Below are 16,643 nucleotides of genomic sequence, written 5' to 3'. Positions count from 1 at the left end.
AAACATTGTTTCACATCCCGTACACGTAATTATTTTAATAATTTATTACTAGATTTCAGAAAAATCCTTTAGACGCTAATCCATCATATAAGTACCTAGAATTATTTAGATCGTGACAGTTTTCCGAAACCAAGTTTAGCTATATTATCGTGAAAATTTATTCTTCTTAGACTTGATTACACAATACTATGATTTTACTTGTAAAATATGGTTTAATTCATCAACATATTAAGGTTGTAATTAATATATACGATATTATGGTTCTAGATATAATTATGATGTATTAACTGGAACCGATATTTCTGAGAGTTAATTCATTAAATGTCTTCATTTAGAAAATTTCAGAAAACAGCTTTGTCTCAGCTGTCGCATTAGAAAGACTCTGTAAAAGACATATTATCGATGATTCTAATAACGTTAAAGAAATAATACAAAATCAATAAAATAACGACCAGATTTTATTAAAACTTTATACAATAAACGATGAAGCAGTTAAACTTAAAAGCACTTGAACAGACAATCCCTTTTTTCCTCATACTACTCCAATATTTCTAATGGCAAAGCGGTGCCCAGACCGAGCAGTTATTTTTATTGTCTTGAGAATTACTGTTCACGCCACCAGGTATGCAATATTCTAGAAAAAATAGTTAAATAAAATATAGTTCAGAAAAATGAGCCTCTTCATCCCTTTCGGAAGAGATCGTCGTTTGAGTCATCGTGGCAAATGTAATGTTGAATCTTGATGAATGATTTGAGTTTAGAGCTTCCAAGTTCTTGGCAGAAATCGTCAAAAGGTGGCAGTGAGTCAGAATTGTTCCTGAAATAAAATATAAAATTTACTAATCTGTATGCATTATTTTGTAGAAATGATGAGTTTGGAGCAATATATATAATGATAAGCCACATATTCAAATTCTTTTAAAGAGCGCCTTTTGAAGAATTTTTGATTTAAAACACAATGATTTCCGATCAAGCAATGAAATGTTTCTGTGTGATACACTCTGTTAACTAGGGTAAATTTCTGGAAGTTATTTAAGTACTTTTCTGTAATCAATATTACGAAACGGTTTAATGTAAAAATAGCACTTTTGGGAAAAGTGTGGCTTATCACGATGTTGCCCACGCCCTACATGTCTATTTATTAAGTTGGATATTTTAGTTTCGGTTTGAAGCGGAATATATAATGCTAGCAGTTTAGAATTATGTAAATAGCAGAATAATTAATGCAAATATGGAAGTTTAAGATGGTTTAATGAATTTTTATATTCATATTAAATATTCGAATTGTCATATTCGCTGTAATATTCATATTACGGTCAGATGCAGATTCAAGCGCTTTAAAAATACTTTTTAATTTAAATTTAATTATTTTGAATAATTTTTCAAGAAAACTACGATTTTTTTTTCTGGGACGTTTCCTTAAAATTGTAAAGCATCTCGTGTGATCATGTATAATTATTTTATTTTTTTCTATGTTGCCTATATTTTGATAGAGTTTATCGTAGTCACAAAGTAGGGTAATTTCTCAGAAATTTAAAGAAATAGTTTATCTTTGTTAACTTATCGTTGGGATAAAATTAATTTAATTCTAGTAATTAAATATTGTTATTTAAATTTATTTTTGTTTGCTGCTAACATGATGGAATTCATAATTATGTTTTTTTTCTGACACATAAATTCAAAGATCAATGAAAATGTGTTTTTAAAAAACAGTGATAGAAATCATTTCGTTATTACTGAAATTAAATTATTTGTTTATTTTTTCATCATCGGTCTTATTAATTTAATTATTATATTTAATAAATACCCATAATAAATTTTTGTAAATAAATCTAAATTAATGGTTAATGATAAATTTTCATAATAACGAATAAAGGTTATATTATTATTGATTGATTTCTTCAAGTTCAAATTTAATAATTAAAAACAAATTTTTAATAAAAAAATTATTAAATATTAATATAAATTATTAACTTTTTATTAATATTAATAGAAAGGTAATAACTAATCAAATTAAAATAATAAAAATTTTCAGCATTTATTAACAAATAAATAAACAACGCATAATCACTTACTGCAGCTGTGGTGGGAAGATGTAATGTGTGATTGGTGTTGGAAAGCCATTGAAGTTTGTTGTGAGGCACTGAGTGTAGGCTCCCATGTTGTCAAATACAATATATTCTCCAACTTCCATCTCAGGAAGGAGACAGTCGTCAATGATGCAATCGGAACTGCAGCATGATACTCCCCATAGTTTGCTGCAAGAGGTAGGACGGCTTGCAATCTGAGATTTACTCTAAAAATAACAAAATTTGCCTATTAATATGTATATGTTATAGTTCTTAGCTAAAATTATTCTTTACTCCCTGTTATATATTTTTCAGGTTTATATATTTTTCAGGTTTATATATTTTTCAGGTTTATATATTATTCAAACGTATGTTCAACTAAAAATTTTGATTGGAATATTTTAGATGTAAGGTCTAAAAAATTGAAAGGGATTATTAGTTCAGGCATAACTTGATTGCGTATTTCAACTTAAAGCAGGTTATTTATATATTGTTTTTACACGATATGCTCCAAATTACCTTTAATATTGTATGTTTATTATTATTAACTGTAACTCAACAATTTTTAGTTTAACTGTAATTAAGCAAATTTTAACTGTAATTAAATTTTATAGTATTGAAAATATAAATTTAACCTTGGATTTAAAAATATTTATGTAAGAAATTTAAAAAAAAATCTCTATATATTTATCGGTTCTTTTCTTATCACCTTCAAATCGTTGTAAAAAGGAAATATAATTTGGATGTTATGGTGAAACAAATGGCCAAATTTGATTCAAATATAAGATTATCATCAATTAAAAACTACTCAAGACATGATTTTTCTAATGAATTTTATATTAAAAAGGGAAAAGGAAAATTCTACAGGCAAAATTGGTTAAAAATCTATATGACTGATTTTGATACAAACAAAACAATGAACGTTGGTGAAGTTTTAAAAAAATAATAAGCATGTAAAAACTATAAAATTTTATCAATTCTCATTTAACCCTAAACAATGTCAGAACTCTAAATTTCAATTATAAATACAAAATGGAGGATATTTGATAAGACATAATTAATAAATATTATAAAATACTTACAAGTAAAGGCTTCATTCTAAAGCCATATTTTTCAAAACCATAACCAAATGATCCATACACACCATCATTCATGTAGTACAAATATTTTGTTTTTGATTTGTAGCTATCTGTAACAAAATAATAAAAAAATTCTTAATTAGAATATATAAATAACAGTGCATAAATGAATTCTTTTAAATGTATCAATACATTGTTTATCACATTGTAACATGAAAAGTTTTGATATATTTGAGAAATGTAGAGGTAAATAGGACCTTTTCTGAATGTGACATTTTTACATCAACCTGTTTATTAGTATTGCTTCCATATAGATATTTTGTAAGTTTCCGAAGTTTTAACTAGATATTTTGCATCGAAATCATTCACCTAACAATTTGAAAACATGCTTTATCATTATAATGCCACAATGCCAATAATTAACCAATAATTTAATCCAATAAAAAAAGGAAACATATTTTAATAACTTTTAATTAATAAAAACACTGATATAATTATTATTATTTATGTATTCATTTATTAATTAATTTATTTATTTATTGAATTTCATTGTTCAAAGGTTATTGAAAAATACGGAGAATGAAAGAATAAAATGAAATATCTATACTTTTTTTTTAATTATAACTCCAATGAAATGTTCCAAAATCTGGTTAAAAATAATTATCTGTCATCAATAGAATATTTGAGACAAAATAAGGAAATAGAATTCGGATATATGGAGATCTTTAAATGGAAAATAGTTAAATTTCAATTTTTTATGAATCGAGAAATAAGTAATCTTTTTGAGAGAAACCAGAATTTTAAAATAGTTGATTTCACCATGATCAAGACAGGTTTATCAAGATTTAAACATTACTTCATACGTAAATTTTCGTGTAAATTACAAGCTTTTAACTGCGCCAGTTCAAATATTTCGAACAATTCTGTTTTGATTTTTTTGATTTTTTAAATCAATGTATCTAAACTAAGAAAGAATTGCATAAACCCATGTTCACTTTTGATTCAAGATTTGAAAAGCATTAACTTCAACTTCCCTTTTTCTCAAATTATAAAATTTCGCTTTGTGCTTCTATTTTAAGCAAGGTTAATTGAGTTGTTGTCCTTGATAAGAGCCTTAAAATTTTATTCAGAAAACACATTATTTCTCCAAGCAAAGTGCAATTTGTTTTAACTCAATTGTAAGCACTTTTAAAATATATTAGATAGTAGTAGTTTAGTGGTATATTACTAGTTTTTTTTAAGGTAGTCGGATACCTTGAAAATATTAAAAAAAGAACAGTATTTTGCAGAAATTAATTAAACGAAATTTCAAAAACTATCATAATTTCTGCAAATGGATTACATAAAATTTCATAAATATTTGACTTACAGAAATGTTTCTAAATAACACGAAACTCTTAAAAAAGAATTTGCTAATACACTGAATTTTTTTGATAAATTAAAATGCCTTTTTATCATTTATTAGTGCGAATATTACTTAATTATCTGCAATTTTTGAAATATGTGGTATTCAAATATGTGCTTTTTAATTACTGGACTATCAAAATTTTTTTAAACAATATATATATTTTTTTGCGAGCATCGTTTGTAATTATTGATTTATTTTTCGGTTAAATAACTTATTATCATTGCAATTTATATTATTGTGTGTATTACTATTTTTTTCTTCATTTCTTGCATTTCTTATTCCACTACTTTCACCAGAATACACTTTAAGTAACAGAAAATTTATTTGATATATTTTAAATACGGCTCGTTAATTCCATATCTCAATACTTTATGAAGTGTGAACTAAGTAACTTTTAATATAATATACTTTTTTTTTAATAAATTCTCGTCGTGAAGCTAAAAATTGCACAAAATCTGTAGGAAATGAACTTACCGTCATCAGCAGAATCATTTTCTCTCACAATCTTTTTGCCTAAGATTTTAATGATCAAGTTATAAGCGGAACAAGCTACATAACATCCTGGTTCTGCTATGATTCGGACACCACATCCTTTTGGAAAATGGTCTTCCAAACTTTGGTTGATATAATAAGCCATCTAAAAAAACAAAAATTATAAACACGCAACGTCTTAGAAATTTAGAAACAAACAAATGTAAAAAAAACTTCAAAATGCGAATTCATAATTTTTTAATGTGGATAATCTTTATTTGTATTATAAATACATGGTACAATGTTTTCCAAAATCACGGAATAATAAAATATTAATACAAATATTTTTTGACCTTTTTTTTTTTTCAAACTACTCTATAATATAGATTTAAAATATTCTCTTTTCTAAGGGTTAGAAAGATATGTTGAGGAATGTTAGAATACCCAAGAATTCTAATATTCACCAAAGTCAATAATATCATAAAATACAGTTTTCAAAAAGTAGTGAAAACGGGACACCTTTTCATACTTATAAATTTATTTAATTATAACTGTTGTAAATAAAAATACATTTAATTGCTTCCAAAATAATTAAAAATATTAGTGTAAATAAATGTCGACAGATGGCAGCATTACATTTTTACATTAAACCATGAATATATATGTTTTTAATACGGATAAAGAAAGTAGATGGCAGCACCAGAGTTAGGAAGTGCACTAGAGTCATGAAGATGAAGTCGTTATTTTAAAATAAATCAAGAACTAAGCTCTTGGACTATTTGTAAAATAAATGAGTAAACTGAATAAGGGGGAAAATAAATAAAAAGAGAAGGAAAATGAAAAACAAAAATCACAATTTCACAAACAACTTAGTTCTATGTAGTAAATTTATTATTTAGGAACTTTACCGTTCGCTTAATGTTTATGTGTGCCATAAGACCGACGATGAAAAATAACACACTTTTGGGGTAAAAGCAAGTATTTTATTAATTTTTTTATTCTGTTTTCTTTCGCTTAAAAATGTTCCCTTCTTCCAACAAATCAATAATTCACGCAGATTATAATTTTTTATTACTTTATTTCACATTGAAACTTATTAAATAATAATAATAAATCTTAAAATACAAGCATTACAGTTAGAATGCATTTCGTATCAAAATTAATGAAACAATTTAAAAAAAAAAAAAAAAAAACTACAGCATTGCATTGATTTAGCAAAACAGAAATGATATACGTTTAAGTTAAAGATATAACTTGGTTCAAGTTTTACTATTTTAGTTTTAGAGTATTTAGATTTAAAATTTATAATTTTGTTTAATTAGGGATTAAAGTCAGAGAGTTAATTATCGCCATTTCTTACTTTATCGAACATGTCTTGAGAACCAGAAGACCCTGGATATCCTCCTCCAATGTCTAGCACTGTGAAGTGATATCCAATAGTTTCTGCTGTCTCAAATACTTCTTTGGCCATTGAGATTGCTTTGGAATATGCGTATGGTTGTTCACAAAGACTTCCAACATGGAAGCTGTAAAATGTATCAAAGAATATAACTAAAAGAATATACTAATCGGAAGCATGTAAAATAAAAATTATGAATTCTATAAACAGTTTATTATCTTTTATTATTCCATATATTATCTCTTGGGAATCTAATATTGTCTAATTATTTCTTTTGATATTGTGTAAAAATCTCTTTTTTGATAATTAAAAATTACAAAAATAACAAAAATGTCAAGTTTCTAAGAAATTGAACACTAGTTGAGGATTTCCTTTACCTCTTCGTTTCCGCGTTATCACGGTTTTTCGAATTTCGTTCGCCTAAAAAAGTATTAAAAAATAATAATAAAAAAAAAAACACAATTCAGGTGCTTACACTTGAAGCGAAGCTATAATTTTCAACTATACAACCCATATTGCGATAACGAATTATCAGGGCTTTAAAATGGACAAACAACAAAAGTATTTTAAAAGTTATTCGATTCTTTTAAAGAATCGCTAATTTGGGGACATTTTTTTCACCTAAAAAAGTAAATTCAATGCCTTATTCTCTTTTTTTGCAAGCTTTTATAAGCCCAGATAATGCAGCTTTTGAATGATAAAAAATAAGAACATAAATACTTTTTATTTTCTCAAAACTATGGCTTTTCTCCAAAGTGACCTTTTGCACCATTTTCAGAATAAACTTAGATTGAGTGCTAGTTAAATATATGCTAAACTTAACCTAACAGTCATGACTAGATGTTGCAAACTCATAGCAGTTACGAAAATGGCATATTATTTGCATTATTTCATGCGACTACGGAGCTCAAGATACATCTGTTTATGATAAAAATTTACTGTATTTTAGTTACTTAAATATATTTTTTTCTCCAAAAAACTCTTTGTTTGGTGATCACAATAGAATACTAAGGTAATACGAAAAGTTACCAATAAAAAAGTTATAATTAGTTTCATGTGTTTAAACTATTAGTATTAAGAAGAAAACAACGTACCTCACTCCAACCACATTCATGTTCAAGCTGTATGCAAGGAGAAGCATTTTCTTTGTCTGTTTTAGCTCACAACCAAATTTATCACTAAGTGGAAAAGCCGCTTTGACATCAGGTATCTGTATTCGCAATATTAATCTAAAAAACAAGTTTTAAAAATACTGTCAGGAAACCACACTGCAAAGTTAAAACAAAATCCATTGTTACTGTTACATGATTCCATTAATTATTTCTTATTGTTGTAGTTCTTAATGAGAAAGTGCCGTTGGACACTATATTTTTTTAATTAGGAATATGCATGGACTTAAGTTTTGTTCTATAGTGCTCAAAATTGCTGAGTGTATTGAACTAAACCATAATATCAATCAAATTTTCTACAGCAGTCTTAACATGAGGCTAAGTTGCACCAAAATATTTACTTCTTAAACCTGGAACTAAAACATCATTTAATTTACCACCTTATTAATGTTGAAACTAGTTCGAAACCAAAAATTATTTAACATGACGATGTTATGGTTCAACGTAAAACCAAGTTTTCAAAAAGTGTATTAAATTAAGTTTTCAAAGTGCTCCATGTGTATAACATAAGAAAGCAATTCAATTTCAAATATGTAATGGTAGATATTGTACTAATTTTTTAACTAATTATCAATTTCAGTTCACAATGAAATTCAACTAATAAACCGTTTTTTTATGCATTATGCAGATAATTAATTGCAGGCTTTACTAATCTAAGTGACACATCTAAGTCAATTACTTTTCATCTTAGTAATAAAGTAATGTATCCAAATAAATTCACAATGTGATACCGCCCATTTGCGTAAAACACTCTGAACATTTTATTAAATAAATCTTTTTTTAAAAGATTTAAAAGTGAGCAGATGTTTCTCAAGGTTTGCAAAATGCAAGGTTTCTACGTATCCGAAAAATATAAAAAGCAAGACGCTTTCGTTCCACTTTCTTTTTCGAGAAAAATAAATTCTACTTGACAACCATGATTTATAACCATTTATATTGTACTTATATTTTGTAAGGACTTTATATTTATAACCAAAAGAAGTGATAAATAATTATGAAAAAAGGTAAAAATTACGTATCTTTACTAGCAGTTTTTTTTATTATTATTTTTAACGAATAAGAACATACTTAAAATAGTGTGCAACAGTTATACTTTCTTATATTCGGATTAAATAAAAACACTTTTATGCAATTCTTGTAAAAGAATGTTTATTCGTCCTAATCATAAAATGATAAAAGGTAGTTGAAACACCTGCTGTCTAGATTAAATTAGCTGGATACTTTAATATCGTGATTTCAAATGGTATAAAAATCGCAAAAATTATCTGAACGAAAGCTATGATAATATTTGTCATTGTATGACGTAATAAATCTGTTTATTCCTATTTTTATAGAATGAAAAAATAACGCAAGCACATTTTTTTGAACGGCAAAGGATTTTTTACTGCAGCTCTAAAATGTTGTATAAGTCACAGACAATATTTTTACAATGATTTGTTGACCAAAATTATCTTGTTACATCATATTCAGTTCAAATATTGAAAATTAAACGATAGAAATTAAATTACAAACGGATGAATGAGTTTTTTTGAATGTATTTTCATAATATACTTTTTTAATAAATAGCAAGAAAAGATAGAAGTACAATGCACGCAAAAATAAACGATCCACCCTAAATAACTTAATTTAACGATCGGATCTTCCTATTCTTGGACTCAATCTCAATGGTACGATGGAGTCGTGACCTCAAATCAAAGTTCCTCAAATCAGTTATGAAATTAAATACAAAAATGTACTTTTGCTGAATAAACAGAGCGTTTTTCAACAGATTCAGATTTCGATCTCCAAAGCATAGGAGGGAGCCGCAATCTGGTAAAAAGTCGTATTTTCAGAACTCTGTTTATCAGGAACTATTCGACCAATTTCGATCAAATTTTGCATTTTGCTATTTAAAATTGAATACTTTAAAATGATGTCAAAATTTGCGTAATTTACAATTTAAACTTTTTTCGACTACAAATAAATAAAATAATAAAAAAATGATAAATATTTACTAAAAGTTATCTTTTGCATTGAGTTATGTTCGGAAAAACAAATTTCATAATTATGTGCAATTCGCTTAAAAAATTCTCGAGATATGGTGAAATACGCTGAAAGTAAAATTAACATTAAGGGTTCCAAACTTAAGACCTCTCTCCCGACTAAACTATAAGGACAATATTTCATAGACTGCGGCTACCCCCTATATTTTGAAAGTCAGAAATCAAAATTTGCCGAAACATTGTATGTTTATTCAGAGAAGGTAAGTTTTTACGTCTAACTTCATAACTTAAAATATCGTCAGCATTAATTAATAAGCATATTTGAGGTCATCCCCTCGAAGCATTTAGATTGAATCCTAGAATGTGAAAATCCGATGATTAGATCATACGGTATTCCATTTTTTATTTTGCATTGTACTTAAAGGCTTTTGAAAAGTAATCAAAGTATTTTTGTTTCCTAAAAGTGTAGTTCTGTCTTAATGGCCATCAACAACAACTGCACCAAGCATTGCTTGCTTTCTCATTTATTGTTTTATTAAATTGTTCAATACTGTTTTAATTAGCTATTTTTTGAGAAATAGTTAAACTTCCTGACTATCTTAAGAGTTCCATTGTGCAGTATCAAATGTAGAATAAGTTTTGGCAAAATTTACCTCGCATGTGGATAGACCCTTTTAATTTTGAAGAGCTCGTGCTCGCTGTCGAAAGTCATCAGATCGACATTAACAGCAGAGGCATATCTGAGAAACGTGTTTGATTTGAAAGGATGGGCATAAATAATGTCTGATGGATCTGCGCCTGCTGCCAATACAGCTTCGATTTCACCCTAATAAAAAATGAAAAAAATTGTTTAAAATAATATATAAACTTTAAAGGATTTTCTTTAAAGCAGAAAATAATTAGTTAATGAATTAGAGTTAATGAAATAATTAGAAAATGAAAATAATTAGTTAATGAAAATAAATGCACTAATGAAAATAATACTAATGAAAATAATTAGTCTAATGTTGTAATACTTGTACTAATGAAAATAATTAGTCCTAAAATAAAAAAATGGTATTTAGCGGTTTTAAATGGTTTATTATTATTTTTATTTAAATTATTTAATTGCTTCGAAATCTCAATTGAAATACTATAATGTTTATAGTCTTTTTAAGATGTAAAGTAAATTATATTTGCTTTATAACAAATTTTACAGAGGTTAATTTCCTTGAAATTTTGTAATTGAGGATTATAAAATTTGATCAAATTTCTTTAATGCATAGATATAAGTTTGAAATTTATTTACCTTTAAAATCTCAATATTTAATTAAAAATAAATACTTTTACTATTATCAAATTAAAACATTTTATATTCATTTTTATTTGTTTGGTAAAAAAAAAACTTTCCGTATTAAATGTAATTTATCCTACAGTCGAAAAACTTTCCATGCTAACATGCTTTGGTAGAAAATTTAAGCAACAAATGTAATTTTAAAAATGCAATAAAAATAACTGAACGTTCAAATAGAATTTTCTATTTAATATTGCGTTTTCTATTTATTTTATGAAAGATTTAACTTGATAATGTAATTTTACTTGACACGAGTTATTCATGTTATTTTACTACTAACATAATTTAATCTTTTTTAAAAATTCAAATATTTTTATAGATTAGTGTTTCATAATTAATCTTATAGGTTTTGAATTTTTGTTAAAGGATACAATTTTTCTTATAAATTTCCGTGTGTAAGGCAAAATAATAGTTGAGAAAATAATTTATAAACATTCAATTGGATAAGTTTATAGTTAAAAAATTAAAATAAGTGTTTGCAATAAGGAGTTTAAATCCCTAATTTTTGATAAATAAATTAATGGCTAGTAAAACCATTACATTTTTTTATTAAATTAAAACATTTAGCCTTATTATAATAACAAACTTTTAAGGTATTGACTATTGTGAACAAATAAAAAAATAGTTGACAATATTTATTATTCTTTTTAATAGATAAACTTCATACTTTGCTGGCGCAGTCAAAGCGCACTCCAAGAGACACTAAAAGTTGGAGAAGCAGAGGATCAGAGTTGCATTTCACTGCTGCAATAGTAAGATAAATTTCCACAATTATTATTTAATTACAACAGATATATTTTAAAAGATAAACCAAAAATATATATAAATAAAGTGACTAAAAATACATGAAACAAAATTATTTATATTAACTTTGGAAAAGTATTGCATATTTCTTGTTCTTGTTAACAAAAAAAGAAGCCTAAAATAAATTTTGATATTACGAAAAGTTTCTTTTTTTTTCGTTGGTGACATCAGAAAGTGTGCGTGGATATTTCGTGAAACTCGTAATTTATTTTAATAATTTTATATGATTATGAATTTTGAACACTAATTGAATTAAATTCAAAAATTGAATCGTATTACAGACCACATTTTTTTTATTTAAAATTGTGGCACTTATAACTCTGACATATTCAAATTTTAATAAAATTTGGAAGAAGAATTTTTTCTGTGCAACAATTTAAAATGTAGTCAGAGTGTATTTAATAAAATTACACGAAGGAAAAAATATAATTTTTCATTTAAGGATCATTAAAAATTTTAGATGTGTTAACATGTAATATAGTTCGAATTTGTTGCAACCTTAATATGATGCAAGTTGAACCATATTACCAAGTAAATTAATTCTTCCTGAATTTGAATACTTGATACTACTGCGAAATGGTTAATTTTAGTACCTTTTTAAGGCTTCACATATTTTGTTTAATATTATCGTTAGATGAAGAGCGAATTTTGGTTAGATGTTAGACATTTTACAATTTTATATAGCTTTTTACTGAGTTATAAAAAAGTCATAAAAAATATAAGAGACAGTAAACTATAAAATATAATTTTTTAACTTATATTACACGCAATTTCATAACATCTTACAGACAGTAAAATGAAAAAAGTAGAAAACAGCTGTTTCCCTTATGTTTACGTAATAAATAGGAAAGTCTTTTCTTTAGAGTTTCATAATAAAAGAAAAGATTGGTTAAAACGTTCAGAATAAGGTAAATTTATCTATGGGATCATTAAAAAGATCATTTATTTTTACCGAAGCACTTAGTAATTAAATATGGTTTTATAATATGTGATAAAAAGTGGTACGCGAGTTAAAATTTGGTAATTCCATCATGATTCCTTAGACCTTGGTATAAAAATCATGTATTTGGCTAAATTTACAATTCAGTTGCGTATTTTTTATCAAATGTGTGGTAATAAGAAGTATATTTTTGTAAACCAGAATTGCTGGTAGACCATTACCCTACGAATGGGAAAATTAGCAAATGAATAGCTTAAATAACATATATTTTGGGTTTTAATACCATTTTTTTTTACCAAAAAAGTCACTTCTGTACAGTGCGATAGTTGTACCGGAATTTTTTTTCCTGCGTGCTCCCGATCATTTTTTAATATTGTCCGATTGGTAGTGGTTCTGTCATCTGTAGTGTTACTCACAAAACTATTGTACATAATCTCATCACGTAAAAACAAATCGATAAATTGATTTTTAAAAAAAAAGTTATCTTACCATAAAAGGGCTCCACTCTCGGTAATTTGCTTTTCCAGTATCGGCATTTGTAGACTACGTCGGAGAAATCAGCAACGTAAAATGGAAGATCATTATTCTAAAAAAAAATATGTTTCGAATGTAAAATTTCTCACATTTTGAAATTCACAAACAACTCTTAGGATTTTATTTAGTAATGAACTTTTTGTTTAATTAAAAAGTGTTTTCCAAAAATATATAAAAAAAATTGTCATAAGTGTTAGACCATTGCGCATTTCGTATTGTATAGTGAATAATATGACCTTTTATTGAAGATCGTATACAATGGTTTAAGCTTTCTGAAACTAATTTTGACAGTTTTTTTTATAATCCCGCATACAATTTAAAAAAAGTAACAAATTCCTCGACAACATCTTATTGTGATATAGGGATCATGTCCAATGGCAGGATGGTGAAAATGTGATCAGTATTGTGCACTGACCACCTTTACTTCGCAGTAAAGCTGATACCCGTCTATCTAAAGTTGATGATTTTTAATTCACCACCAAAGATTTAGAAGCTCAGTACTCCACTATAACAGCTCAATGCCTCAAAAATATGCCATCGTCTTCAATTAATTCATTTCAGTGACCATTTTCGATTCTAGAGATTTACAGACAGTTTTTGTTTTCATGTAGATGTTTATTTGTAGTTGTAATTAAAATACAGATTGAAAGTTATAATGAAATTTTTTTTCAAACTCCTCTAAAATCAATTAATAATTCAAAATCAGTAAGCGTAACGAAAACTAGGTTGGTGTTATGCATACTAATAAAATTTTAACTATATCAGTTAATAACGAAAGAAATTATAATGTCAGCGATTACATTTAGGAACCCCTTTCAATGTTTGCGAAAGCCATGCATACGATCGTCAACTAGAAAAACGTCGTATATTTGTGAGGTTCGATTTACACTTTTAGGACGATTTTCTGAAATGTGCGTACTTTTTAAACTGTGTAAAAATAAAATAATATTGATCAGGAAAATATTACAGTGATATTCTCTTTTCAAGCTCTAAAACCGCTATAAAAACTTATTTTATAATTATGAAGATAGCATATCTCTTGATTATTAATTTTTTTAAACAGTTTCTCGGTATGGTTTGGAGAAGACAAACAATAATGAATACTTTACTTTTTGATTGATGCAGGTCTTAATCACATCGGTAACTGCGTGTGCTCTGACCTCTGACATTCTCCTTTCTAATCGATGCCCTGAAATTAAATAAATTATTATAACAATTTGATTTTACAGCATCGATAACTGCAACAAATTTAATTGTAACATCATATATATTTCAAATATGTTATTTCCTTTATAGTCGTTGTTGAAGAGCCGACCCAATTATTGGGTTTATGACTACTAATGTTCAACTCCGTAGCCTTGTAATTTTGAACTAATCTAGAAGAAGGGGAAACTCCTGGATCAGTACCCCTAGAGGTATGATTTGATACGGGAGCATGGAGGACTTGGTGACTCGACAGATTTAATGTGCATCAGTCACCATATACTACACGGGGAGTCTGCGACCGGCTGGGATCGAACCCACAACCTCTTGGACATGGGCCCCACGAACTAGGCTATCTCGGTCCCAAATATGTTTTATGCTTCTGTTTTTTTCTCATGGTGCTTTTTCGCTAACTTTTGACATTGTTTCTTAGTTTCTAATAAAGGAAATTCCCGCCATTAGATTGTTGAAAATTGCATTTGCTGATGACAATCCTATTAACAAGGTCAGTAAATACAAATTATATGATTTCATAAATTTTTTTACTTCAAATAATTGCATATTATTATTTTTGTTAAAATTCGACGAATTTAAAAAACAATGGGCAAAAACCCGAACTACATAATAACACTGTTTTGCATCATTTTATGAAACCGTAATCGGTTTACAATTTTTAACGTCTTTTTATCATTGGTATCATTTCCATAAATGAAGATACCAAGCTTCAACTCGGTATCCTCTGTTTTGGTATTTAGGTATGTGGTACAGTACCTATGGTATCTATAATTTAGCTTTCGTTTTCGTAATTGTGAATCCAACTTAAAATACTAACGAACTCCTGCAGCAAATACTGAACAAATTTTTGAAAACTTTAAGCCGCTTTAACGTTGCTGATTTATTTTTATTATTTTTTTAAAACTATTTTTAAGCATAATAATTAAAGAAATTATTCATGCTTTAATAAAGATGCTTGTTACACGGGGATAAAACTCAGATTTTAGGAAATGACGTTCACTAATTTACTTCCAGTCCGGTGGTTTGTCTCTGCATATGGATCCGAAATCTAGTATTGTCTTAGTATTCAAAGAAAATTCATGAATCAGACAATTTGAAATATACCGTTCTAATTTTCTTAACTGTGCTTGTTAGTTGTTACGTTGTTGTGTCTTAGTTACTAGAAAACAAGTTTAGAAACCAATTAAATTGAAAATCCTTTCATAAATCTTTTTTTTCTTCTTTTTTTTGCATTGCTAAAAAAATATGACTTAAAAGTAAATACTCCTTTTTCGAATATTTTTGACGATTGGTAAACTACTTTTAGCCTTTTTAAAAGAAAAATATTTTTTCTTCGAAATACCGTTTTTTTACTTCCAAAATCCCAGTTCCTCTTTTTCAAACCCCACTTATTTATATAATTATCTAAGATAGCAACTCCATATAATTTATTTGTATGACATTACTGTAAGCGTGCCTTTGAAAACCCAACACCATAGGGAGAAATCTTTTTTTCATTCTTGAAAAGTGTATAAAACAGAATCCTAGTACGGTCATTGGAATAAATTTATTTGATATTTTTAAAATTATTAATGTAAACAAAAACTAAGAAAAGACGTACAAACAAGAATTGCTAATTCATAATAATAATGTGTTGAAAATAAAGAAAAATAACAGAAAAGGGGAAAAAATAAGAAATCTCATTTTATTGAGGTTCACGCTTTCAATTATCGACACACGTGCTCTTTTTTATTATTTGTAATACTGGGACAAATTATGTTGCAATAAGACACACTCAATGAGCCATTAAACAAATCATTTTATGATTTACTGTTTCTTAATTTACAAAATAAGTATTAAAAAGTCTTTTAAAGTGTTCTAAATCAATTGAAATAGTAACAAATTAATTGTTTTTCTAATATAGAGTAAGCAGTCACATTCGCAGAAACAAAATGTATTTGAGATTAAATGATAGTTATACTTGAGTAAAGATCTTATCTCGTGCTTAAGCACCGTGACAAAAAAAAGGTAAACAAACTTTAAGAGTTTGAAGACAAATAAAATTTTGCTTCATAATTAAATTATGTGATTTGCAATTTTTTTAACTGTATTATATAAATAGATATTATCAGAAAAGAAAAAAAACAAAAGTTGTTTGAATTTTTTAATAATTGCATGACCTTCAAAAAATATCATAAACACAATTTTTCAAAACAGGAATGTTAGGAAAAGTTACACAATGACAAATTAATGTTCTG

At 26.8% G+C, this 16,643-nt stretch overlaps 1 protein-coding gene across 5 annotated transcripts in view; it reads right to left on the bottom strand.

Moving 5' to 3' along the window:
* Positions 1-440: 440 nt before the first annotated feature.
* LOC107445596 (ornithine decarboxylase) overlaps positions 441-16,643 on the bottom strand; it is a 29,177-nt gene continuing 12,974 nt past the window's right edge. For all 5 annotated transcript variants that reach the window (XM_071182458.2, XM_043047897.3, XM_043047898.3 and 2 more), the window contains exons 2-11: positions 14,298-14,377; positions 13,144-13,240; positions 11,578-11,654; positions 10,231-10,403; positions 7,521-7,655; positions 6,388-6,553; positions 5,031-5,193; positions 3,152-3,258; positions 2,076-2,296; positions 441-817 (exon numbers count right to left, since the gene is read on the bottom strand). In XM_071182458.2, coding sequence (XP_071038559.2) covers positions 682-817; positions 2,076-2,296; positions 3,152-3,258; positions 5,031-5,193; positions 6,388-6,553; positions 7,521-7,655; positions 10,231-10,403; positions 11,578-11,654; positions 13,144-13,240; positions 14,298-14,377 — 1,355 coding nt within the window. In that variant the 3' untranslated portion in view covers positions 441-681. The remainder of the gene's footprint in view (positions 818-2,075; positions 2,297-3,151; positions 3,259-5,030; positions 5,194-6,387; positions 6,554-7,520; positions 7,656-10,230; positions 10,404-11,577; positions 11,655-13,143; positions 13,241-14,297; positions 14,378-16,643) is intronic.

Source organism: Parasteatoda tepidariorum, chromosome 4 (genome assembly GCF_982258835.1).
Source record: "Parasteatoda tepidariorum strain Cologne lab strain chromosome 4, Ptep-v5.0, whole genome shotgun sequence".
Taxonomy (NCBI): Eukaryota; Metazoa; Arthropoda; class Arachnida; order Araneae; family Theridiidae; genus Parasteatoda; species Parasteatoda tepidariorum.
Note: the sequence above shows the minus strand (reverse complement) of the source record. Positions and strands in the feature narration are given on the sequence as shown.